Raw genomic sequence first — 27980 nt, 5'->3', positions numbered from 1 at the left:
CTTTGCAATGAGTCTAGAGTCAAATCAAATCAAATTTTATTAGTCACATGCCCCGAATACAACAGGTGTAGACCTTACAGTGAAATGCTTACTTATGAGCCCCTAACCAACATTGCAGTTTAAAAAAAATATGGATAAGAATAAGAGATAAAAGTAACAAGTAATTAAAGAGCAGCAGTAACGTAACAATAGTGAGACTATATACAGGGGTGTACCGATACAGAGTCAATGTTCGGGGCACCGGCTAGTTGAGGTAGCACGTAGGAAGAGTTATTAAAGTGACTATGCATAGATGACAACAGAGAGTAACAGTGGTGTAAAGAGGGAGTGGGAGGGGGGGGCTTCAAATAGTCTGGGTAGCCATTTGACTAGATGTTCAGGAGTCTTATGGCTTGGGGGTAGAAGGTGTTTAGAAGCCTCTTGGACCTAGACTTGGCGCTCTGGTACCGCTTGCTGTGCGGTAGGAGAGAGAACAGTCTATGACTAGGGTAGCTGGAGTCTTTGACAATTTTTAGGGCCTTCCTCTGACACCGCCTGGTATAGAGGTCCTGGATGGCAGGGAGCTTGGCCCCAGTGATGTACTGGACCGTTCGCACTATCCTCTGTAGTGCCTTGCGGTCAGAGGCCGAGCAGTTGCCATACCAGGCAGTGATGCAACCAGTCAGGATGCTCTCGATGGTGCAGTTGAAGAAACTTTTGAGGATCTGAGGACCCTTGCCAAATCTTTTCAGTCTCCTGAGGGGGAATAGGTTTTGTCGTGCCCTCTTCACGATTGTCTTGGTGTGCTTGGACCATGTTAGTTTGTTGGTGATGTGGACACCAAGGAACTTGAAACTCTCAACCTGCTCCACTACAGCCCCGTCGATGAGAATGGGGCGTGCTCGGTCCTCTTTTTCCTGTAGTCCACAATCATCTCCTTAGTCTCCTACTTGTTAATAATGTTAGAGTGGACATCTTGGAAGTTCATTGGAAGCCTTTGGAAGAGCAGCGAGACTTGTTACTGTAAACCCATTTTATTCTATAAATCAGCCTTTTATATGGTTCCCTCTGCCAAGGAGTGAGGTCAAGTTCATGTCAGGGATGACGTAGGATCTCATAAATGCTTATCTCTCTTGTTGTTATCCTAAGATAATGTGGGTTTCCTCAGTTCTTCATTAAAACATTTTGGGACTATGTCAACAATGGACTAATGAAACAAATAACAATATATTGTTTTTGAGTGGATTTTTCCTTTATGTGTTTTGGGGGATTGTATTTAGGCCCTTAGTAATCAATCATAAGAAATAGGTATGCTTGTGTTTCTGATATATATTTCTTACTGTTTGTGAATAAGATCTCTAGTAATAACACAAGACATCTGGTCAATGCTACACAAGAGGGATTGCCCTGTTTAAAAAGTCAAAATAGAGTTACAGAGAATGTAGGGCTTCAGTGGGAGGATGCTGAGTATGTGTGTGTATGTGTACTACATGTTTAGTGTAGTTTGCAGGCAGGGTTGAAACCATGCTAGCCTTTGGGAGTTGAAGGGTCACACAGCTCTGCAGTGAGAATGTTCTGCTTTTCATTACATCAAACCATATGTCCCCGTATCTGCCTCGCCGTGGAGACTCCACTCTGCTTCCTCTCCCCAAGTGTGTGTGTGCGTGTGTCACCTTTTGAACCGATAGGTTAGAGGTCCTTGGTGCAGCAAGAAATGTTTACGTTTGGTGCATTAGGAGACCAAATTCTACTGTAAACTTTCTGTGTGTGTTTGTGTGGGAGTGAGTGCTCTTATAGTAAGTCAATATTATTAATTGCTCCTAAAAGTTGGCAGAGCACATCAATGATTTGTTGTAATTTGTATGTCTTTGTGTTTGACACAAAAGTTGGCAGAACACAATCTTATTTCTATTTTTGTGCAATAAAGCCAATTTAATTTCTCAGAACAAAAATATGTTGCAAGTGGTTAGGACACAACCCAGAGTGGGAGTTCATTAACAGAGTTAATAGAGTTAAGTTGTATTATTTCCTGAATGGGCTAGTGAACCACATTCCCAAGGAACCAAAACAGGGGCCAGAGATACACATTTGATCAAAATGTAGTTTTAAAAGGATGCCAGAATATACTATTACATTTAATTCAAGTAAGGAATAAAATGTTTACATCAATCTGAAGAGGTAATGAACTGTCATTTCTATTTTTTTTTAAATGTTCTTAATTCATTCAACCCTTGACTAGAACTGGAATAATTTTGTCTATGTCTGTAGGCTAATCAACACGATATCTCCACAATCCCACTAGTGGTTGAGGGGCATATCACTATGTTGCTGTTTGAAATGTGACGTCTATGTGTGCCTTCTATGGCACAGGAAATATCATTTGGTCCATTTGATACATCATTTTTCAATCTAAAGTTCTGAGAGTTGTGAAATATACCCTTTGAGAGTTAAGACTTCAATGGTGTTTCTAGAATAGTCCGATTATTCAAGAAACAGATCAAGTATAGCTATGATGTCTAGACTCAAGAGCTCTCTCAGTAAGTGATGCAATTGTATGAAATGCGTTGCCCTTCAAAGTGCTTTTTAGGTTAAGTCATATTCTGACAAACCCAAGATTGTGGAAATGGGATTATTTCAGTGTGACACATACACAATACTCCTGTTCCTAAAAGGATGTCTGATCACTGTGAACTGAAGGGACAATCCTATAATGTGTATTATTGAGGCATGCATATGTGAACGTTTGTGTTGCATTGCTTCCACTGAGCCACAGAGCAAACCACCTGATTTAGTATAACCTACTACTTACTGCATGCATTCACTTTTTGACTGTATTCGTCAGTGGAGATACACAGCACGTTGAGGCATTTACGTTTTATTTGTTGGTAATGTTGGGCCAAAGATTTGACGTCAACCTCTTCTCCAAGGCCATGGGAAAGGCAGATTTCTCAATTATTCATGAAATTAAATAGCGGATGGTTATTTTCAAGATCGTCATACACATACGCTCTTCCACACACACACACTCACGCGCACACACACTTTTTCCAACAGTGACATCATTCCTATTCCCATTGTTATAAGTATAAGTATTCAGAGAATTAGTCCAGCAATACGATCTATTCCTGATCTGTTTTACTGTAGCCTATTGGAGGTCTTGATAACATAAAAGAGTTTCACTTCACTTTATATGTAATTAGCCTACTGTTACTGAAGTCAGTCTAGAGTTGGATTCGGTTGGATTGAGAGGGGGTGCGAATTGCCATTTTTTGGTCCCGCCAAATTGGCAAATTAGTAGGCGGATATGAGAAGTCACATGGTCTCTCTTTTCCCCTTTTCCCCACACTAACACACCCACTCCAAAGAGTACAGTATGCCCACACACAACACGCGGACGTACTCGCATCGTGCATACACAGCTGTTTAGATATTCACTAGCTACAATGCACAGACGGATATTTTTTTTACACCATTGCAGTCAGAATGCATCGAAATCTGGAATACATTTAACACTTTTCCCTCTCGATCTTTGAATTCTAATTCTGTCCAGGACTGTGTTGGTCTTCTGCGGTTAGATAGCCTACGAGGATACGATCACTGCCAAAAAGGTTTGATGTTTCAAATAGTTACTGCATACTATGTTGTCTGTTTCCTGTGGACTGGTTTTGTGCAAAGTGTTGTAGCACTCTGCGTCTTGATAATAATCATGGAAGGTGAAAGTCACTAGTCGATGTCGACTATAAATTGCCATACATTTTCAACTTTTTGTCTTGATGCGATCCTCAATGGAGTAGCCGATTTCGAGTTTTCTAAGTATACTCGACTACGTCCATAATATACATAATCTCTATTTCCAGTGAGTTGAGTATCTTCATTAGACTTTTGATTGATCTCATGCATGCAATTTTCTCTATTAGTCTGCTCTTCCATCACATCACATTGTTGGATGTGATTTTAAGCGTTAACTCACTCTATTGAGTGCCTCGGTATGCTGCTTGCCAGTACGAATTAGCAGAGCGTGGTATTGTTTTACTCCTTTTTGAACATATGGTTGAATTCATTTACCATTTATTTTTGATTAGAAGCCCCCCATCATTAGTTATTCTATGGGTACAATAAAGGAAATGCTCTGCTGATTTTTTTCTGTAATTACTGTATATTATCTTCAAATAACAGTTTAAGTTATCTTTGGCATTTCATTGTAGAAAAAGTACATTGAATAGCCCACGTTTGACACTGTAAAACGAGTAAAATATTTGTTGCCACAATTTTTGTCCAGCCTTCATCACATCTAGTTGCGTTGATAAGAACGTGCTGACGACCCTGACATTGATCAGGCATAGTAGAGCAACAAAAGAAAGTATGTTGCCCACCACCCCAATGAGTGTTACTTTAACACCCGAGGTGCTAACTGCCCTCCAAAACGAGTTGATTTACATGAGGTGGTAACACAAAACCCCTCTATGATGTTTTATTGACATTATTGTGGCTGTTGGCATGACTAGGCGTAGGTGGTTGTCGTTTCCTTCCCTCACAGATTACAGTTGACACGGGATTCTCTGTCTGCCTGCAGAGGATAGTGGTTAGAGGTTTTGTATTTTATTTAACTAGGTAAGTCAGTTAAGAACAAATTCTTATTTACAATGTCGGCCTACCCCGGCCAAACCCTAATGACGCTGGGCCAATTGTGCACCACCCTATGGGACTCCGAATCACGTCTGGTTGTGATACAGCCTGGAATCGAACCAGGGTCTGTAGTGACGCCTCTAGCACTGCGATGCAGTGCCTTAGACCACGGCGCCACTCGGGAGCCCAAATTGTGTGTGTGTGTGCAAATCTAATTAGATTTCCTCAGCAATAAAATGAACTGATTTACTATTAATCAAGTTTCCTGTGAAATAAATACATTTTCACATCTGGCCCCACTTGTTGACTAGCTCTGGTGAGAAACTGAAGTTTTGGTCTGTCCCCAACAGATTCCCAGAGCCAGCTGTCCTGCAGTGTGGCAGGTGAGGACCAGAGAGAGGTGAGGCCCGATCCTGAAGATTTGTACAGTATGAGTTTGGTGGAGATCAGACAGGCTGTTGGGTCCATGACCCTGTCCCTATCCAGCACAGACTCCAAGGAGAGGTACTTTGACCGGGTGGATGAGAGCGACCCTGAGTACCTCCGCAGCAGGAACATGTCACCTGAAATACAGCAGGACTTCAACATGATGGAGCAGAAGAAGAGAGTCACTCAGATTCTACAGAGTCCAGTATGTTGCTTGTTCTCTGTCTATGTTAATGTCTGTACACAGTACAGCCACTTTCATTATCTGGTTGCAGACCATCAAATGGCCTGAAAAGTTTAGCTCTTTGAGATCCAGGCCTATGTCGTTGGGTCTTGTAGAGACCGTTGATGTTTTCATCAAATCAAATGTTATTGGTCATATACACATGGTTAGCAGATGTTATTGCGAGTGTAGTGAAATGCTTGTGCTTCTAGTTCCGACAGTGCAGCGATATCTAACATGTAATCTAACAATTCTACAACCACTACCGAATACACACAAATCTAAGTAAAGGAATGGAATAGGAATATATAAATATATGGATGAGCAATGACAGAGAGGCATAGCCAAGATGCAATAGATGGTATAAAATACAGTATATACACTACCGTTCAAAAGTTTGGGGTCAGTTAGAACAGCGAAAACTGGCTCTAACCAGAATAGAAAGAGGAGTGGGAGGCCCCGGTGCACAACTGAGCAAGTGGACAAGCACATTAGTGTCTAGGCGACTCCGGAATGCTGGCCTTCTAGGCAGAGTTCCTTTGTCCAGTGTCTGTGTTCTTTTGCCCATCTTAATCTTTTCCTTTTATTGGCAGGTCTGCGGTATGGCTTTTTCTTTGCAACTCTGCCTAGAAGGCCAGCATCCTGGAGTCGCCTCTTCACTGTTGACGTTGAGACTGGTGTTTTGCGGGTATTATTTAATGAAGCTGCCAGTTGAGGACGTGTGAGGCGTCTGTTTCTCAAACTAGACACTCTAATGCACTTGTCCTCTTGCTCAGTTGTGCACCAGGGCCTCCCACTCCTCTTTCTATTCTGGTTAGAGTCAGTTTGCGCTGTTCTATGAAGGGAGTAGTACACAGCGTTGTACGAGATCTTCAGTTTATTGGCAATTTCTTGCATGGAATAGCCTTAATTTCTCAGAACAAGAATCGACTGACGAGTTTCAGAAGAAAGGTCTTTGTTTCTGGCCATTTTGAGCCTGTAATCGAACCCACAAATGCTGATGCTCCAGATACTCAACTAGTCTAAAGAAAGCCAGTTTTATTGCTTCTTTAATTAGTACAACCATTTTCATCTGTGCTAACATATTTGCAAAAGTGTTTTCTAGTGATCAATTAGCCTTTTAAAATTATAAACTTGGATTAGCTAGCACAACGTGCCATTGGAACACAGTGGTGTTGGTTGCTGATAATGGGCCTCTGTACGCCTATGTAGATATTCCATAAAAATCAGCTGTTTCCAGCTACAATAGTCATTTACAACATGAACAATGTGTACACTGTATTTCTGATCAATTTTATGTTATTTTAATGGACAATTTAAAGGACATTTCTAAGTATCCCCAAACTTTTGAACGGTAGTGTACATATGAAAGGAGTAATGAAAGATATGTAAACATTATTAAAGTGGCCAATGATTTCAGGTCTGTATGTAGGCAGCAGCCTCTCTGTGTTAGTGATGGCTGTTTATTAACAGTCTGTTGGCCTTGAGATATAAGCTGTTTTTCAGTCTCTCGGTCCCAGCTTTGATGCTCCTGTACTGACCACCCCGCTACCATTCAGAAGGCGAGAACAGGTAGTGGCTCAGGTGGTTGTTGTCCTTGATGATCTTTTTGGCCTTCCTGTGACATTGAGTGCTGTAGGTGCCCTGGACGGCAGGTAGTTTGCTCCCGGTGATGCGTTGTGCAGACCGCACCACCCTCTGGAGAGCCATGCGGTTGTGGGCGGTGCAGTTGTCGAACCAGGCGGTGATACAGCCTGACAGGATGCTCTCAATTGTGCATCTGTTGCGCCTTCTTCACCATACTGTCTGTGTGGGTGGACCATTTCAGTTTGTCTGTGATGTGTACTCCGAGGAACTTAACTTTCCACCTTCTCCACTGCTGTCCCGTCAATGTGGATAGGGGGGTGCTCCCTCTGCTGTTTCCTAAAGTCCACGATCATCTCCTTTGTTTTGTTGACGTTGAGTGAGAGGTTCTTTTCCTGACACCACACTCCGAGTGGCCTCACCTCCTCCCTGTAGGCTGTCTCGTTGTTGTTGGTAATCAAGCCTACTACTGTTGTGTCGTCTGCAAACTTGATGATTGAGTTGGAGGCTTGCATGGCCACGCAGTCATGAGTGAACAGGGAGTACAGGAGGGGGCTGAGCACGCACCCTTGTGGGGCCCCCAGTGTTGAGGATCAGCGAAGTGAAGATGTTGTTTCCTACCTTCACCTCCGGGAGGCGGCCCATCAGGAAGTCCAGGACCCAATTGCACAGGGTGGGGTTGAGACCCAGGGCCTCAAGCTTAAGGATGAGCTTGGAGGGTACAATGAACAGCATTCTTACGTAGGTATTCCTCTTGTTCAGATAAGATAGGGCAGTGTGATGGCGATTGTATCATCTGTGGTCCTATTAGGGCAGTAAGCAAATTGAAGTGGGTCTAGGGGGATATGATCCTTGACTAGCCTCTCAAAGCACTTCATGATGACAGAAGTGAGTGTTACGGGGCGATAGTCATTTAGTTCAGTTACCTTTGTCTTCTTGGGTACAGGAACAATGGTGGCCATATTGAAGAGTGTGGGGACATCAGACTGGGATAGGGAGAGATTGAATATGTCCGTAAACACACCAGCCTGCTGGTCTGCGCATGCTCTGAGGACGCAGCTAGGCATGCCGTCTGGGCCAGCAGCGAGAGTTAACACGCTTAAATGTCTTTTTCATGTTTGCCACAGAGAAGGAGAGCCCACAGTCCTTGGTAGCTGGCTGCGTCGGTGGCACTGTATTATCCTCAAAGCGGGCAAAGAAGGTGTTTAGTTTGTCTGGATGCAACACGTCGGTGTCTGTGACGTGGCTGGTTTTCCTTTTGTAGTCCGTGATTGTCTGTAGACCCTTCCACATGTCTCGTGTCTAAGCCGTTGAATTGCTACTCCGCTTTGTCGCTATACTAGAGGTCGGCCGATTTATGATTTTTCAACGCCGATACCGATTACTGGAGTACCAAAAAAAGCCGATACCGATTAATCAGATGATTTTTGTATATATTTGTAATGATGACAATTACAACAATACTGAATGAACAATGAACCATTTTATTTTAACTTAATATACACTGCTCAAAAAATAAAGGGAACACTAAAATAACACATCCTTGATCTGAATTAATGAAATAATCTTATTAAATACTTTTTTCTTTACATAGTTGAATGTGCTGACAACAAAATCACACAAAAAGAATCAATGGAAATCCAATTTATCAACCCATGGAGGTCTGGATTTGGAAAACCACACTACAGGCTGATCCAACTTTGATGTAATGTCCTTAAAACAAGTCAAAATGAGGCTCAGTAGTGTGTGTGGCATCCACGTGTCTGTATGACCTCCCTACAACGCCTGGGCATGCTCCTGATGAGGTGGCGGATGGTCTCCTGAGGGATCTCCTCCCAGACCTGGACTAAAGCATCCGCCAACTCCTGGACAGTCTGTGGTGCAACGTGGCGTTGGTGGATGGAGCGAGACATGATGTGCTCAATTGGATTCAGGTCTGGGGAATGGGCGGGCCAGTCCATAGCATCAATGCCTTCCTCTTGCAGGAACTGCTGACACACTCCAGCCATATGAGGTCTAGCATTGTCTTGCATTAGGAGGAACCCAGGGCCAACCGCACCAGCATATGGTCTCACAAGGGGTCTGAGGATCTCAACTCGGTACCCAATGGCAGTCAGGCTACCTCTGGCGAGCACATGGAGGGCTGTGCGGCCCCCCAAAGAAATGCCACCCCACACCATGACTGACCCACCGCCAAACCGGTCATGCTGGAGGATGTTGCAGGCAGCAGAACGTTCTCCACGGCGTCTCCAGACTGTCACGTCTGTCACATGTGCTCAGTGTGAACCTGCTTTCATCTGTGAAGAGCACAGGGCGCCTGTGGTGAATTTGCCAATCTTGGTGTTCTCTGGCAAATGCCAAACATCCTGCACGGTGTTGGGCTGTAAGCACAACCCCCACCTGTGGACGTCGGGCCCTCATACCACCCTCATGGAGTCTGTTTCTGACCGTTTAAGCAGACACATGCACATTTGTGGCCTGCTGGAGGTCATTTTGCAGGGCTCTGGCAGTGCTCCTCCTGCTCCTCCTTGCACAAAGGCGGAGGTAGTGGTCCTGCTGCTGGGCTGTTGCCCTCCTACGGCCTCCTCCACGTCTCCTGATGTACTGGCCTGTCTCCTGGTAGCGCCTCCATGCTCTGGACACTACGCTGACAGACACAGCAAACCTTCTTGCCACAGCTCGCATTGATGTGCCATCCTGGATGAGCTGCACTACCTGAGCCACTTGTGTGGGTTGTAGACTCCGTCTCATGCTACCACTAGAGTGAAAGCACTGCCAGCATTCAAAAGTGACCACAACATCAGCCAGGAAGCATAGGAACTGAAAGTGGTCTGTGGTCACCACCTGCAGAACCACTCCTTTATTGGGGGTGTCTTGCTAATTGCCTATAATTTCCACCTGTTGTCTATTCCATTTGCACAACAGCATGTGAAATTTATTGTCAATCAGTGTTGCTTCCTAAGTGGACAGTTTGATTTCATAGAAGTGTGATTGACTTGGAGTTACATTGTGTTGTTTAAGTGTTCCCTTAATTTTTTGAGCAGTGTAAAACATAAAATCATTTTAGTCTCAAATAAATAATGAAACATGTTCAATTTGGTTTAAATAATGAAAAAAAATAGTGTTGGAGAAGAAAGTAAATGTGCAATATGTGCCACATATAAAAAAGCTAACGTTTTAAGTTCCTTGCTCAGAACATGAATATGAAAGCTGGTGGTTCTTATAGGCTCTTTAGTATTGCCAGACTAATCTCGTGAGTTGATAGGCTTGAAGTCATAAACAGCGCTGTGCTTCAAGCATTGCTAAGAGCTGCTCGCAAACACAGTAAAGTGCTATTTTGAATGAATGCTTACGAGCCTGCTGCTGCCTACCACTGCTCAGTCAGACTGCTCTATCAAATCATAGACTTAATTATAATAAACACACTGAAATTGTATTTCAGGCTTGTAGCCTTTGGTCATTAATATGGTAAAATCCGGAATCGATCATTTCGAAAACAAAACGTTTATTCTTTCAGTAAAATACGGAACCATTCCGTATTTTGTCGCTACGGGTGGCAACCGTAAGTCTAAATATTACTGTTACATTGCACAACCTTCAGTGTTATGTCATAATTATCAAAAATTCTTGCAAATTAATGACGGTCTTTGTTAGGAAGAAACACAGTTCGCAATGAGCCAGGTGGCCCAAACTGTTGCATATACCCTGACTCTGCTTGCACTGAACGCAAGAGAAGTGACACAATTTCCCTAGTTAATATTGCCTGCTAACATGCATTTATTTTAACTAAATATGCAGGTTTAAAAAAATATTCTTCTGTGTATTGATTTTAAGAAAGGCATTGATGTTTATGGTTAGGTACAATTTGTGCAACGAATGTGCTTTTTTCGCGAATGTGCTTTTTGTTAAATTGTCACCTGTTTGGCAAAGTTGAAGTAGGCTGTGATTCGATGATAAATTAACAGGCACCCCATTGATTATATGAAACGCAGGACAAGCTGGTTAACCTAGTAATATCATCAACCATGTGTAGTTAACTAGTGATGATGTGAAGATTGATTGTTTTATATAAGATAAGTTTAATGTTAGCTAGCAACTTACCTTGGCTCGTTGCAGCAACAAGCTCCTTTTGACGCTGCACTCGTTTAACAGATGGTCAGCCTGCCATGCAGTTTCCTCATGGATTGCAATCTAATTGGCCATAATCGGCGTCCAAAAAGGCCGATTTGTTATGGAAACTTGAAATCGGCCATGCCGATTAATCGGTCAACCTCTACTCTATACTGTCATTTTGCTTGTTTGATTGCCTTGCAGTGGGAATAACTACACTGTTTGTATTTGGCCATATTCCCAGTCACCTTTCCATGGTTAAATGTGGTGGTTCGTGCTTTCAGTTTTGTGCGATTGCCGCCATCTATCCACGGTTTCTGGTTAGGGTAGGTTTTAATAGTCACAGTAGGTACAACATGTCCTATGCACTTCCTTATAAACTCATTCACCGAATCAGCGTATACGTCAATATTATTCTCTGAGGCTACCCGGAACATGTCCCAATCCGCATGATCAAAACAATCTTGAAATGTGGATTCCGATTGGTCAGACCAGCAATGGTGGCAAAACGTTTAATCAACTGGCACCATGTTTGTACTACTTTCAGAGGAAACAATATTAAATATTAACCAGTCCAAAAATAAATGTCAGCTTTAATATACATTGTCTGACCAAGTTCACGGTTTAGCATTATTAAAGGTCCAATGCAGCCATTTTTATTTAAATATCAAATCATTTCTGGGTAACAGTTAAGTATCTTACCGTGATTGTTTTCAATTAAAATAGTCAGCAATGATCAAAAAATTGCTTCTTAGCAAAGAGCCATTTTCTCAAGCAAGAATTTTGCTAGGACTGTCAGGGAGTGGTCTGAGTGGGGAGGGGAAGAATGAAAACTAGCTGTTATTAGCAGAGAGGTTTGGAAAACATAATGGGCTTAGAACCTCTAGCCCAGGAAATTTGTGGGGAAACAACCTGTGGTTACCTAGGTTACCCCATTGGCTCACAGCAAAAAAAGTAGACATTTTATTGTTGTCTGCTTGTTTTAGTCAATTACAAAACTACATTTTAAGAAAAGTACAACATGTCTAAAGTTGACTTTTCAACATTGCCTGCTCTCGAGTGTTCTCACTACTTAGAAAAACTTTATATTGTAGGGCTTCCCTCATGCCCCATGATGTTGCTAGCTGCCACGTGAGTGCTAGCTAGCTAGCCAAGACCAACAACACAAAAGGACTATACATCTACAAGTGAGTGGAGTTACAAACGGACTATACTAAACAAGTTAAATGTCTTACCTGTGGGGAAATGCTTTCCACACATATAGTTACGTGTAGCCTACTTGGACAACAGGTCCCCACATTTCCCACTCTTCCACGCTGAAGTCACAGGGCTCTTCTCACAGGCTCCATTTCCCTAAGTGAGAGCATTGCGAACCTTAGGTCTGGATTTTTTTAGCTGGTTACATGTACATTGAACGACACAGCAGCTCTTCAACATGTTTTGTTCTTTCTGTATAACAAAAAATCTACGACGAAGTTGTCTCTTACAATGGGGGTCAATAGGATTTTTGCAGGTTTTCCCCAATTTGTGGGTGTGGTCGATGGGGAATTACTTATTATCGTGTGATAATGGCTGCCTGGTATTGTGATGGAATAATTTCCATGATAATGTAGAATGTTCATTCTAACTGATGTGCCTCATGTAATGGAATGTATTTTTGTAATGTCAGTTGAGTTGATTCAACAAATCACAGCACAGATTTATGGGTACAGTTCCTGCTTTGCTCCTATGGGTACACTCGCAATGGCCACAAGTCCACCCATAATGCCATCAATGACTTGAATGGGGATGCCCGTCTATTAAATCTATTTCTATGTTTGGAACTTTTTCTTATTGGTCTACTAATTTACCACCTGGTGATGTCACCAGGCAGGCCAAAACGCCATCCCACCAAAACAGGCTGAAATTTCAGGTGTTTTTTTTCAAACAGCTCTTACACTAAAAGGGCATTATCATCCTTTTTACAATTTTACAGTTTTATTTCAATTTCATCATAGTGTGGAAATATATATATATATATATATATATATATATATATATATATATATATATATTATAACACAAGACAATCACGTTTTTGACTGCACTGGGCTTTTAATTAAATCAAATGGAGAGACAACAACATATAGGCATGAACAGAAGTATTGGCATCCACTGTATGTATTCCTATTTGACTCAAACCCTTGAGTATAAGCAGAAAATGTTGCCTACATGCACCGATGATAAATACATCATATATGCCATTGTGAATCAGAGGGGCAGATAATCAAGCAGTAAAATGTGGTTAGAGAGGCTGCTAGGAGGTGCAACAAACACATGCCTGTAAAAAATGAGATGAGCCCACGCTCATCTGTGATTGCATAACAGACCCCAACAAGTGGAACTTAGCTCATCACCATGGGAACCGCTCTGAAATGGTGTGGAATGCTGGCGTTCCACCAAAGAGGCTTGCAGAATAATCGTCTTTTTTGGGAAGGGTACCCAAGATTCACAACAATACTGTGAGCATAAATTAATAGGCTGACTTAATGGGAGGGCTACCTCCCAGTCACCTCTATTCACATGGACATAAAGAGGGGTTTAGAAACCTCTAATGTGATTTGTGTAAACTTGTAATAAGGAGGGCCTTGTTAGGCCTGAGAGTACACTGAAAGTACACTGTGCACCCTGTCCTAATGCGAACGGCTGAATAGACATGGAATTGGAACAGGGTCAAGGTGAAAAGTATTGCGTAAATGCACAGACCATACCAGCAGTTGAATAATATTTTTCTATATATAATTTAGCCTAACAGGGTGGAAATTTATGAGTGGGACATAGACTAACAACATGAAACATGGACAAATAGATAAAACTGAGTGTTTATGTTTATTTAGCTTTGCACCAAAGTTTCCCACCAAATAAATTCTGACACTTCCTGAATGTGGGGTATTTGTAGGAAGAGGTTGTTTTCTTAAATGGAGAAGTACAACAAACTAACAGGATGGAAAGTGGTATCAGGGACACAGAAAATATTAAATACAAGTAATAAATTCAATAATCATGAAAAAAATGTATTGATGAAAGAGACTAACTAGGACTATAAAATAAGGAAAGATTTTATTTATTTCATGCCTTATATTTCTTGTGGAGGTTGATAAATTACACCTGTGGACAGCAAAAACTCCTACATCCATGGACAAAAAGTGTTTAAAATGCATATAATTCCCTTTCAGGATCCATATTTTGTTTTTTTTTAAGGTAAAGGACACCTGACCTTTATATTTAAATCCACATTTTACACTAAATAAGAAATGATATTTCCTAGGGATAGAAAAGGCACCGCAGACTAGGAATGACCCAGCTAACATCCTTTCCTCATTTTCTTTGTGACCAGTGACCACTATCCTGGAGTGGTAAGCATTGATAGATGTAAGCCAGTGGTCATTGGAACTATTTTCACTGAGTCATGGATTCCAAGGTGTGTCATTTTACCATGTCATTGTTTGGTTTCCAGGTGTTTAAGGATGAACTGGAAGGACTGATCCAGGATCAGATGACGAAGGGCAATAATCCAACAGGGCTGCTGGCTCTGAGGCAGATAGCTGATCTGATCATGGCCAGTTCTATGGGAGGGCCAGGCTCCTTCACATCTCCTCTCAGTAAGTAGCTGTGTAGGTCTGCGCATTCTGCATAGTCTTTCAGTGATGCATCCTGATTCTCTCTGCATTGACAACGTTTTGGGACATGGAATTCACAAAAACGTGTGACATTGAGAGCCCTTATGCAGCAAAATTCTGCTCAATAACTTGTTGACCATATTCCGAATGTTTCTAAGTGAACCAAATGTTCCCGACTTTATAATGTATTACAGCTGTCTGGAGTGTAAATTATGTTGCCCTCCGCCTTTCAATGGCGGTCACTATGAACCCTACGGCTAAAAAGTTCCATTTTAAAAACACTAGGAATGTGGCTTTGAGGTAATGGAGGCAGAACTGTCTCTTTATAAATCAACAGTCCCTCCTAAAGTGCTTGTAAAAGAATAGGGTTCTGGTTTGTCCAATGCCCTTATACAGTAGGAAAAATATATACTACTCAGAGCTTTTATGAGAAGTACTGAGAACAGCCGCTTTTATGATCCAAAAGTTAAGCATGGGATGCTGAGATGTAGTGAGTTTATGAGGAAGACATTTTTTTATAGCAATCATTTGAACTAAATGTTGTAAGAGCGAGGCAGGACCATTTTAAGAGCTGCTCAAGTTAAACAAGTAAGCATAGATGGTGCTTGTAAGCTCAAACCAAAGAGAAATCAAATTACATTGACCGTGTCATAATGCAACTTGAACATGGAGAATGTTCTTGTTTCATGAACATTCATAAATGTTATATCTCTGAAGTAGAATGAAAGGTTAACACACCAGCTTGTGTAAACACACAAAGAAAGCTGTAATTTGTGGTGGTTGTCACGAAGGCTGTGGGATGTTAGTCACTGTGCTCTCGTCACATCAGTTCACTATGAATGCATGTGTTTTCTCCAGGCCTAGGGATGGTCACCCCGGTCAATGACCTCTATGGGGTAGAGTCTGCATCCTTTACTAAAGGGGAGAAACAGTGTCGCTGTAAGCTAGCCAGTGTCTACAGACTGGTGGACCTCTTCAGCTGGGCCCATTTCACCAGCTCATACATTACTGTGAGTATTACCCTCATAAAAAACCTTATTAGACCTCTCTACTTACATGTAACACAAACTTAATGTAGCATTATAAGCACAGTAGGAATTGTGATTACTGTAGGCATGTCAAAACGACACATGGAGTCCTCGGTCACCCAATACACATTTTATTTTAGCAATTTTCAAGCATTGTTGAAATACAAATAAATAGTCTAGACATTTTTATCTTGAGAATAGTCTACATCCAGTTTACTGTATGTAACCGGTGCAATGTTGTTCTTGGCAATGCCTTTTGACATTTTGCTTTTTGACCTTTTCCTTGTACAGATCCGGGTTAGCAAAGAACAAGACCATGTTCTTATCATCCCACAAGGGCTCTCTTTCACTGAAGTGACGGCTGGCAATCTGGTAGGTATAATGGTGCATGCATTTTCATATTCCAGATTTCTTAGAACTACCATAGAAAATAACAGTTTGTGCTTTTCTCCAGTGGGTGAACAACACTATCAGCAGTATCCAGAAAACCCCATTGAGGTGTGAATCATGCAGAATATGTGTTCAGACTATTGACATAAGCTACATAATCAATAACCAGCCAACCAGACAGCCTCTGGGTGTGCTGAGACACGCCTCACTCTACTTCACCAAGGGGTCAAGGAGAAATTACAGTTTTGTTGAATGGATGTTTTTCAGCTTGTTGTCAGCATGTAGTTGCCAATAGTTACAGTATTGATGGAGCGCTAAGTCCCAATAGAATGATTACTTGTAATCCTCTTGCAATATCATCATAATAACAACTGAATATAGTTTAACTAATAATTCAAATAAGAAAAAACAACAGTGGAATAATGAATCTATTTTAATAGTGCAGCAATATGGTAGCACAGTTTAAAATGTTTGTATTTAACTAGGCAAGTCAGTTAAGAACATTCTTATTTACAACGACGACCTACAGTGAGTTGGAATAATTCCCAGTACAGTTGTGCGGCTTTGCATCCGACTCAGTATCTGGTTGCCATGGTAGCCCTACTGATATTGTGTCCGGGTCTGCTTCCAGGTGAAAGTAAACATGATTGGTGATGTTGTCGACCAGGGATCCACCTACCTGGAGGTGGACCACTTTGGCTTCAGCCCTCACTCTGCTATCTATTCCATGCGCCCTGACATCAGGTGTATCATACACATCCACACCTCTGCCACCGCTGCAGTGAGTACACTCTCAACTAAAACTCAATGAGTGGCCATGGGACCTGGCCATGATACTCAATGACCGAGTTAACCAATAAGGCCCGAGGGGGTGTGATATATGGCCAATATACCATGGCTAAGGGCTGTTCTTATGCACGACGCAACGCGGAGTGCCTGGACACAGCCTTTAGCCGTGATATATTGGCCATATATCACAACCCCCAAGGTGCCTTATTGCTGTTATAAACTGGTTGCCAACGTAATTAGAGCAGTAAAAAATAAAGGTTTTGTCATACCCGTGTTATACGGTCTGATATACCACGGCTGTCAGCCAATCAGTATTCAGGGCTCGAACAACTCAGTTTATAATTAAGAGAAACCTCTTGGTTTTGTTATTGTTTGTACTGTAAGTACACCTAATGTACTAGTACTGTTGCCTTTTGAGGTCGTCTCTTGTAGTTCATGCAATATATCTGATGTTTTACCAGCCGGAAATCAAATAAAAGGTGCCTTTAGGTAGTTGTTGTTGACACAGCATAGTCACAGTTGCTTTTATCCTGAATTCACAGGTGTCCTCAATGAAATGTGGCATCTTGCCAATTTCCCAAGAGGCTCTGGTTCTGGGCGATGTTGCATACTTCAGTTACCAAGGCATTTTGGATGATCAAGACGAGAAGGTGGAGTTCCAGAAAGCCCTAGGGCCCACTGCCAAGGTAACTATTGGTTTCTTTAACAACACCAACGGGTATTGTAGTGCGTGCCATACATAGAAACAGAACACACAGAATTCCATCACCATGGAGATTAGACTGCCTGCCGTTTAATCAAACTGTTTTGTTACTGTAGTAATTGGTGTTTTTACACAGGTACAAGAGCATTCTAAATGTAATGTGTTACTGGAAGTTGTTTTCACTTCAATTCTTTTTCTTCATGTATTTGTATTCACTTATTCATTTCACCTTTTGAACTTGTTGTTATCCCTCGCTTCATCTTTTTGCAGGTGCTCGTTCTGAGGAACCATGGTCTGGTTGCTCTGGGGGAAACTATAGAGGAGGCTTTCCACTACATTTACCACTCACAGCAGGCTTGTGAAATCCAGGTAACACTTTAATTCATCAGCCACACTTGTTCTACCACATCATTGTATAGGTCATGAAATAGTTAGTTCACTGCTATTTCTGTGTTCTTATCATGTAAATTCGATGAGGGCGTGTTGCGATCCAATATACAGAATGTGTTATTTTGCTTCACTTAACCTGTGTGGTCTAAACACATCAGTATGTATTAAATTAATAACTCATGGGCATTAATATGGAGTTGGTACCCCCTTTTGCTACTCTTGCTTCCATTCAGCCACAAGAGCATTATTGAGGTCGGGCACTGATGTTAAGTGATTAGGCCTGGCTTGCAGTCGGCCTTCCAATTCATCCCGAAGGTGTTCGATGGGGTTGAGGTCAGGGCTCTGTGCTGGCCAGTCAAGTTCTTTCACACAGATCTCGACAAACCATTTCTGTATGGACCTCACTTTGTGCACGGGGGCATTGCCATGCAGAAACAGGAAAGGGCCTTTCCCAAACTGTTGCCACGAAGTTGGAAGCACAGAATCATCTAGAATGTCATTGTATGCTCTAGCATTAAGATTTCCCTTTACTGGAACTAAGGGGCCTAGCCTGAACCTTGAAAAACAGCCCAAGACCATTATTCCTCCTCCTCCAAACTTTTCTGTTGGCACTATGCATTCGGGCAGGTAGCGTTTTCCTGGCATCCGCCAAACCCAAATTCGTCGGACTGCCAGATGGTGAAGCGTGACTTATCACTCCAGAGAATGCGTTTCCACTGCTCCAGAGTCCTATGGCGGCGAGCTTTACACCACTCGAGCCGACGCTTGGTATTGCGCATTGTGATCTTAGTCTTGTGTGTGGCTGCTCAGCCATGGAAACCCATTTCATGAAGCTCCCGACGAGCAGTTATTGTGCTTACGTTGCTTCCAGATGCCATTTCGAATTTAGTGTTTCGGTAGTGAGCGTTGCAAACTAGGATGGATTTTTACGTGCTGCGTGCTTCAGTACTCAGTGGTCCCATTCTGCGAGCTTGTGTGGCCTACCACTTTGCGGCTGAGCTGTTGTTGCTCCTAGACATTTCCACTTCACAATAACAAGACATACAGTTGACCAGGGCAGAAATTTGACAAACTCACTTGAAAAGGTGGCATCCTATGATGATGGTGCCATGTTGAAAGTCACTGAGCTCTTCAGTAAGGCCATTCTACTGCCAATGTTTGTCTATGGAGATGTGCTCGATTTTATACAGCTGTCCGCAACGGGTGGGGCTGAAATAGCTGAATCCACTAATTTAAAGGGGTGTCCACATACTTTGTATATATAGTGTATATTAGGTATGTACCAATTTCCAATATTTTCCTTGCCAAAAAACCCGATACCGATATTAAACATTTTAAGCATTCTAGTTAAGTTAAATAGTTGAAACACACACTGACCAAAAAGTTATTTTGTTGGCATTTACGTATGTCCCCATTACCAGTAAAACATAATCAAAACCTATTTCTTTCACTTACTTGCTGTGCTGTTTCGTTGTTCATTTGTTCAGTCGTTTCATTCTCAACCAGGATTTCATCATACATGTCAAGCAGAGAAGTTTCAGCTCTGTCTGTGGCCTTTCTTCCTCGGTGCACACTGTCACTGTGTCGGTTTCCATCTTGTCCAGCTGTGTCTGTAACATTTCACGTAAACCCTGTTTCTTGTCTGCATCGAAGTAGCGGTCCTTGTACCTAGCATCGAGCATGGTGGCAACACAGTAAAGAGGCTCAGAGAGAATGCCACCGAATCGCTTGTTCACAGCCTTGAGTACTTTTGCAAGTTTAACCCCACGGTCTGTCGGAAGTTTTGTTGAGCAGGCGTTTCAATGCCGTGACACAGGGAATTACGTCTGCTGCAGACGCAGTTGATGAGCTTATTTCTCGAGTCAGTTGTTCGAATGGAGCTAGGAGTGTGTTCATGTTTGAAACATGTTCTCAAATGCGATTGAAATGGCAGCAGCGGTATGAGAACCAGCACATTCTTGAGCATGCTTTACGGCTTTCCTCAGTACGAAATCCTTGTCGACCCACTGTGCTGTCAGACTCAGCATGCTCATAGGTCTGACATCGCTGGTCCAAATGTCAGTCGTGAAGCTAATAGCAGTGACGCCCATGGCAAGTAGCTCATGGATGTGTGTTTCAACAATACTGTGTAACTCCTTTAGGGCTACATCTGAAAAATAGCGTCTACTTGGTAGTGTGAATTCCATTATCTTGCCGTTAATGGGTTTCGCCTTTGAGTTGTCTAGCTGAAATTTTCTTACTCTTTCAAATGACTGCTCGACTTGAACTTGTTTAGTTGTTGGAAGTGTTTTTGTTCTAAGTAGTCGCTGAACTTCAAAATAGATCCACACAGCAGACATTGTGGGCTAGGTTAGGAATGCTGTGTAGCGCTGTATTTTTCGTGGCGTCATTACGTCATCTACCTACGTTTCTGTAGGTATGCACGTCAGCTTTGACATCGGTTTTGCACATCGCCGTTAAACTAGACATCAGGCCGATGCCAGTGTTGGAATTTTTAACTGATGTCGGCCGATTCCGATATGCTTACTGATATATCGTGCATCCCTAGTGTATATATAAATCACTGGGTTATACTTGTAGAATGGTTTCCCTCATGTGAAGAAAAATGGTCCCTGGTTTTGGAAAGGAATCAAACTTGGTGTTGGTTGTTTTCCAATTGAATGGTGTTACATTCTCTGCATGAGAGAAAAAATTGTGATAAGTCAGACATCTGTTAAAACAAAGCTAAATCAAGGACTCTGTGTCTTTGAAACCACTGTTCTCAAAGAGCACCAGGTGGAGTTCAGTGTTCTAGGACTTGGTTGAGTCTCATTGTAGCTCATAGCTCTATGTGGAACAGACAGATAGTATTCGCTTATCATATGTGTCTGGGATAGTGTTTCAATTGAGCAGGTCATTCCACATGTGGTCAGTCTTGGATTTCTGTGCTTTATTAACCTCTACTGTTGCACCTTGAAATTTGAATTGATTTTCCCTTACAAAAAATATATCAACTCCTACAAAGATGTCAATTAATTATTATCCACATAATAATTCACATTTCCTGTTGCTGCAGGATCATTTTTCTTGCTGTAGCAAACAGGTTCAAATTAAGAAACTACGTCTGTAGTTTTAGACTTTACTCATTATTAGCCAGACCTGGTCTTTTCACATGGTCAAGACAAACTCCTGGTCTTAACTATGATATGTGTTTTTGATGTGGTCTTTCAGGTCAGTGCTCTGCAGTGCTCTGCAGGAGTGGAGGACCTGGTGCTCCTGGACAGGGAGAGGCTCAAGCCCCTGACCCACGGAGTGGCTGCTGCTGGGGTCACCGTGGACAGCGAGGTCAAGTGGAAAGTAGGCGAGGCAGAGTTCGAGTCACTCATGAGGATGCTGGACAACCTGGTAAGTGACCTCACTATTTTATCTGACTTTTCCCACAATGCTTTGCGTTTCCTCTCCCATGCACATCCTGAGGATGTGTGGGAATACATTGACATCATAACCCCAACCAGATCTCCCATGAATCAAACATGGGAGGTCATGAATGCCAGCTGTAGCTCCTTGAACTAATGCACGATTATTGTCCCATATAACCTATTAAAGAGTGCCACACCGTTGGGGGTTTATCAAAGATGAATGTCCAATCTTAGGCTGCGGCTAGCAGACTGTTTGCTAATGCTGGGTCTGTTTAGCATCCCCTGTAGATAACTGTGTGATGTTCAGAGGGCTTCTCCCCTTTAAACACTACTATCTCAACATCACTACTAATGATAAGGGACAGACACAATCTCTGGGCACAGCACACCCTGCTTTGAGAAAGCCTCTACTGAAACTACTAATGACATGCCATTTCCTGGGTAGGCTACAGCTGTGTTAGCTTGTACAGCTCTGTGTCATCATAGCCCGCCTCCCCCATCATGGATTCCAGATGGCAGGCCATGCTGTGTGGAGTAAAGAGCACAGACCACACAATCCTTCAGAGTCGATTGACTGGAAAACTCAACACACTCCCTGGGTTCCGCTCAACATGGTTGAGTTTGGGGTTTGCGGTCCCCCACCCCCCTTTTCTTTGATGTGTTCCACACAACATTTCCCCTGCCAACTGCACTGTGTGGCCAGACTTTATCTATTCCCTTTGAAATCAGGCACTTCTGAAAGTGTTGTTTATATGTACTGTACAAAGTGTTCCAACAATGTAAAGAATGTCTTCACTAGAGAGGCTGAACATTGGGTGTTCTAGGAACTGCTTAAACCACTGGCTTTAGTCATTTTTATGGAGTGTAATGTTTCACATGGTTAAAGATGGAAATAATCTTACAAACTTTGATGGAAAACTGCAGGACCAATGTCCGAAAATTTGATTTTATATGCTGCCAAGGTGCGAATCACTTAACAGAGAACACCTTGTGGTACTGAGCTTAATTATTTTGCACAAACCTTTTCCTTGAAAATCACATTTCCTAATTAACATTCATGTATAGAGGCTTTACAGTTGATGGATAACAGGCGGCAGAGTTTTCATGGAGTCCATTTTGACAGGTGGACTAAAACAATGTCTCTGTGTTGCTAGGGTTACCGGACAGGCTACGCCTACCACCACCCCATAGTGAGGGAAAAGATTCGGACCAAAAACGACGTGGAGATTCCTGCCACGGTCTACACTGTCCCGTTGGTCGACAGTGATCTGGGTCAGAGAAAACCGTTTAACGTCCTGGTGCAGAAACAGAAGAGGGAGAGGACCCGCTGGCTCAACTCTCCCAACAGCTACCTGAAGGTCAATGTGCCTGAACGTTCACCCAGTGGAGAGTGCAGCCCCAGGACCAAGACCATGGTGAGCTGCTATAAACATTGTTCTTCAATCTATCTTGCGTACTGTACTGGTAGACATGCAGTATTATCTCTATTGCTTCATCCTAACAATCTGTGTTCCTATGGCAGAGCTAAAATATTTGCTCATATATAAGGCTTTTCTGTAGATTGCCAGAGCAGTTTTAAATGTGTGGGTTAGCCTGCCCTCTTGTGGAATCTTGTGTAACTGTATGTATGAAACACCAACATTTTTCTACATAAAATCTTCTTTGCTTACCCAATGCATCAAATGTGTTAATGAGCTCCAGTCTGAAATGTCTTTATTAAACCAATATCTTTCCTTTTAGTGGATGAAATCTGAAGAGACCAGCAATGGCACTGGCACCCCCATAAAGATCGAGGACCCCAACCAGTTTGTTCCCCTTAACACAAACCCCACTGATGTTCTGGAGAAGAGGAACCTGGTGAGCTAGAGCATTGTGTTTTCTAATCATGTTCCTGATTGAAAGTTCAGACATATTGGGCTGGGATAAATATTGAGTTCAACAGCCTGACCATAGGAGGTACTATTGAATTCTCTTCCCAAGCAAATTGGTATTGATCGCAGTGACCTATAGGGTGCAACCTGTCTCCCTTTGGCATGACAGCTGGGTGGACCAGAGGATCAATCAGTCATAAAGCCTTTCTGTTCATTTTGATGGAGTCAAAATGTGGTGTCACTGAATCATTTCAGAACAAAAATAGACTAAATAGACTTCCGTTAGTCTAGGGACTCATTTGGGTGTAGTAGATAGGTCTAATTACCCAGAGTTATGCCAATGTCTTGAAAACAGAACTTACAATTATTTGTAATGGAGATTTGTTTTTTTAGATAAGGCAACAGAACACTGGTGATCATATGACTTCAGGACCAAAGTCCCATCTTCTAGCTGGCATCGTTGTGGACACCATACCAGGACCTGTAAGTAGTTGGATCAACATCACATCACACAACCCTAACATGATATGTCGTTCCACGAAATGTTTGCCTTTTGCGTCCCTTTGATATTTTAAGTAGAAATTGTGCACCAATAAAATAAATAAAAAAGCCTGTTATATTAAATGAAGTGCCCTCTAATATAGACCACATGGAGAATTCAATAAATCAGATGTATACTCTGACTAAGGGACTTGCAAAAGTGCCAAAATTAAGCATTTTGACATGTCCATTTTGACATGTCCGTCAACCCTGTGTCACCTCTAGGGAGATTTTAACTCCATCATTTCAGCCAAGTTTTCACCATCATTCTAAAGCCCGAGTTATTTTGATGCTTTGACAGTCATTTCTGAAGATTATTATTTATTTAATGTGATTTGTGATTCATTTACGTCTGTCCCTTATTATAAAGTCAACCCAGTTACCTGAACTCAATTGTCGTTTTATAATGGTGAAACTATTCCTTTTTTAAATATTTTTTTCAAAAGGAACATTGAACAATGGCCATTTTCTGGTGTTTTGTGGTGGAAAACTGAGTGTCGAGCACAACATGTCAACCCTGTTATCCATAGGCTAGAAATGTTTTGTTGTGAAGCTTGCGTTCCCTGTTGCACAAAACACGCTTCCATTCCAACTTGCTTTTTTATAAAGTTGAAAATGTGCTCTTTATGACAGAATATTACTGCACTGTTGGAGCTAGAAACACAAGCATTTCGCTACACCCGCAAAAACAGCTGCTAAACATGTGTACGTGACAAATAACATTTGATTTGTCACAAGAGATTTTATGGCTGATTTAAGATGAAGTCGTCAACCCTGTCACATTATTTGGCACTGTGTATAGCACTTACTATAGTCAATTTTTTATTAAAGCTGTTGAGATGGGAAAACTTGATTTTATAAAGTTGAACATGTGATCTTTATGACAGAATGTTAAAATTAATTGAAATTGACAAAAAAAAATTGGCAAGTTACACTTCTCAAAAGGCACCTAATTGGTGGAACTGCCCATATGGTAGTGAGTTTCATAGTTGTCATGATCAGAAGACTAATGTGGGTCTTCATTGGTCCATCCTTATATTATGTGTTCAGAGAAGTAGTTGGGTTGGAGATCACAGGTATGTATTGGCCTTACCAATGGTTTTAGGTTTAACTGCATTGGTGGAGCTCATTGGTCACTAAGCAGTATGTCTAGCAGTTAAAGGTTTAACCCCATTTTTATGTACCTCTCTCCCCTCAGGCCTTTATCATTGAGGATGAGGAGCAGACACGCTCTCTTCCTCCCAACCCCTTCAGTGAGCTGACAGAGAAAATGCTAGAAGAGTATAAGAGTGTTTTGGAGCAAAGGCAGCTGGGTCAGGATGGTATGATTCTCCCCTATCTCATTACAAATATCAACTCTGTCATGATGAAGATAATTCTATTCCCACCTCTGTTATCTACAGTAGTGATGACTAGGGCCCAAAGTTTTACCTGGCCAGGCCCTATTGATAACCCTTGAACTTTGAACTTGCAGATGCTGATGATGTCACAGATGAGATGACAACTTTTGACGAGTCCACCATCTCACTGTCCCTGTCTCCACTCATGTCTCCAGCCAAAGGTATAGGCTATTTCATTAGAAAGGGACAAGACCATTGTGTGAAATAGAGTTTCAATGAGATGCTTAATTCCTAAATCAGGGCATTCCTTCCCTTAAACATTGGTTCTAATCCATAGAGTTTTGGAAAGGGGGCACTACAGACAAAATTGTCATATTCGTACTTCCTGTAAAGGAGTATTCTTCTTTTTTTTTAAGTGTATAAGTGCTTCGTTCACCAACCCTTCCTCACTGACTTGGTTTCTTCCTGTTAACAGAGATCATACCCAATGGGAACGACTATATGGAAGAACTGGAGGAGAAACTGAACATCAGGGTATCCAAGATCAGCGTCAGCACCACAGAAACGGTTGAGATCTCCATAACAGAGAAATCAGGGGGAGACAAGACCCCTGAGAGCCAAACCAAGTCCCCAAAGAAGAAGAAAAAGTTTCGCACTCCCTCCTTCCTAAAAATGAGTAAAAAGAAGGAGAAGGCTGAGTCCTAGAGGGAGAGAAGCTGAAGAAAGCCATGTGAGCTTGTTTGGTATGAGATGAGATCATAGGATGAGGTGCGTTCCTTAGAGAGGAAATGTATGACTCACTAAGATCTTAATAGCTTTTGGGAGGGAGCAACTGTGACAATAAGCCTGTTATTACAATCTTCTTATTACTCAATTACTTCCTCTGAGGACTCCACACATGAATAGTAGGCATGGTGATGAACATGTAGTGAATCAGCTTTATTGTTCTCAGTATTTACAATAGCCAATTCGCCATTGTGTAATCAAAACACATGATAGTATATAGCTACAGAAACGAATTCTTTAAAATAGAAAAGTCACTGAAATACCACATTTAGCCTGCTATGTATTTGTGGTCAGATCCTTTTTCCAGTCGGCTCGTCCTTGAATGTACAGTAGCCCATAGTTGGAGGTAAGACATGTAAATGTCATGAGGCAGTGTCAAGTGAGTGTCATATCCTGGTGCCTGGATGTATTGAATGTAGAAGAAGTGTGGTTGGTTTGTATCTGGACCTAGACATAATGCTGTTTTAGTAGATTTTTATGAGTAGGATAAAGTATGGGTTGTAGTTGTGTTTATGGTTATGGTTATTCGGTTAACATTTTTGATATACACTACAGTACATATTTGTGTTCTTAATAATCCATTTGTTATACATAATACTTTTAACAATGCAAGACAGAGAAGGCAATTTTAGCTAGGCAGAAACTTTTCAACTTTTATTTATGCCAGTGGTATTATTTTAGTGGTTGCTGCTTATCCGTTATTGTGACTAAATGGACTGAAAGTATGATGATTAATACAATCTCCAGGAGCTCAATATTGCTGAATACGTTTTACCACATTCACCGATTATGTAGGCATGGATATCATAGGACTGAAAGCGAAATGACAAATGTAATGATATGAGATAGCTAGGCCTATGTAAGGCTATGGAAATGTTATATGAATGTGAAAGATTTGTTGAGACAGTATTTTGATAGATCATTTGAAAGTTGATTAGGCCATACAAATGTAATAAAATGTTTAACGGATGCCCCTCTTAACATATATATATTTTTTGAGAAATCTGACATTGAAGGAAGAAATGCAAGATTATAGCAAAAAACAAATGTTGTGAAGCTTCCAGTAGAGATATTCAACTTCCTCTCTGATTATGGCTACATTGTACCTTTTTTGTCTCCCCAAGAGGCTAAAATATCTTGATTAGGTCACCAGGTGTTAACTAAGGTCACTATAGTATTTTAACAAGAGGGAGTCTACTTTTCACAAACATTTAATTAAATGTGTGTGGCCTTAATAGCAATATGTTATATAAAAAAAAAAAAAAGCTGTTCTCTGGACCTGAGTTAAACCTAAAGACAAAGTAAAACATCCAGAGATGGTATAAATCGAGGATTGGATTTATCCCAGTAAGCAATGTGAATGATTTGCTTCAATCCAAAGGGAGAAACATGGTTTTCCTTTGTAAATACTGTGTTTTGTGAAGCTGTTTTTAAATGCAATACTGAAATGAAGGTTGATCAATTTGCAACGGTCTGACATTTTATTTAGTATGTTTTGATGCTTGTCAGTTTATGGTCTGTTGAAGTATTACAAGCTTAGATGCATAAACCCAGTATATCGTGTTCACATTCCCAGTTTGTAACCTGCATTACTAATACTTATATTGTTCTTGTTCTTTTGTTTGAATTGCTTTTGTATGGACTGAGCTTTTGTAATATAACTTGTGCTCTGTATAGCAGCTTCATAGAATTTCATTACATTCCTTAGGAAATGACAATTCACAACATATAATAAAAACAGTGTGCGTTTACGTGATTGTTTTATTTTACCATGGTCCATTGTTGATTGAAACATACAGTATTGCTTGCATTCTTTTCTATATTTTTGCATTTTTATGTCATTTAATCATGCAACAAACATTGACATACACTGAGTAGAAAACATAACATCTGCTCTTTCCATGACATAGACTGACCAGGTGAAAGCTATGATCCCTTATTGATGTCACTTGTTAAATCCACTTCAATCAGTGTAGATGAAGAAGAGACAGGTTAAAGAAGGATTTTTAAGCCTTGAGACAATTGACACATGATTGTGTATGTGCGCCACTCAGATGGTGAATGGGCAAGACAAAATATTTAAGTGCCTTTGAACGGGGTATGATAGTAGGTGCCAGGTGCACCAGTTTGTGTCAAGA

At 41.5% G+C, this 27980-nt stretch overlaps 1 protein-coding gene across 2 annotated transcripts in view; it reads left to right on the top strand.

Annotated features, from left to right (window-relative positions):
- LOC115193732 (gamma-adducin) overlaps window positions 1-27593 on the top strand; it is a 39780-nt gene extending 12187 nt beyond the window's left edge. The window contains exons 1-15 of one of the 2 annotated variants that reach the window (XM_029752687.1): window positions 3341-3587; window positions 4956-5236; window positions 14445-14589; window positions 15466-15617; window positions 15927-16007; window positions 16657-16806; window positions 17357-17500; window positions 17788-17886; window positions 21118-21291; window positions 22460-22720; window positions 23046-23162; window positions 23570-23659; window positions 24915-25038; window positions 25191-25277; window positions 25532-27593. In XM_029752687.1, the coding sequence (XP_029608547.1) occupies window positions 5036-5236; window positions 14445-14589; window positions 15466-15617; window positions 15927-16007; window positions 16657-16806; window positions 17357-17500; window positions 17788-17886; window positions 21118-21291; window positions 22460-22720; window positions 23046-23162; window positions 23570-23659; window positions 24915-25038; window positions 25191-25277; window positions 25532-25761 (2055 nt within the window). In that variant the 5' untranslated portion in view covers window positions 3341-3587; window positions 4956-5035 and the 3' untranslated portion in view covers window positions 25762-27593. Of the gene's footprint in view, window positions 1-3340; window positions 3588-4955; window positions 5237-14444; window positions 14590-15465; window positions 15618-15926; window positions 16008-16656; window positions 16807-17356; window positions 17501-17787; window positions 17887-21117; window positions 21292-22459; window positions 22721-23045; window positions 23163-23569; window positions 23660-24914; window positions 25039-25190; window positions 25278-25531 lie in introns of those variants that run through there. The other variant, XM_029752688.1, reaches the window with a different exon arrangement.
- The last annotated feature ends 387 nt before the right edge of the window (window positions 27594-27980 follow it).

This window comes from Salmo trutta, chromosome 5 (assembly GCF_901001165.1).
Source record: "Salmo trutta chromosome 5, fSalTru1.1, whole genome shotgun sequence".
NCBI lineage: Eukaryota > Metazoa > Chordata > Actinopteri > Salmoniformes > Salmonidae > Salmo > Salmo trutta.
This window is presented reverse-complemented; position numbering and strand designations above follow the sequence as displayed.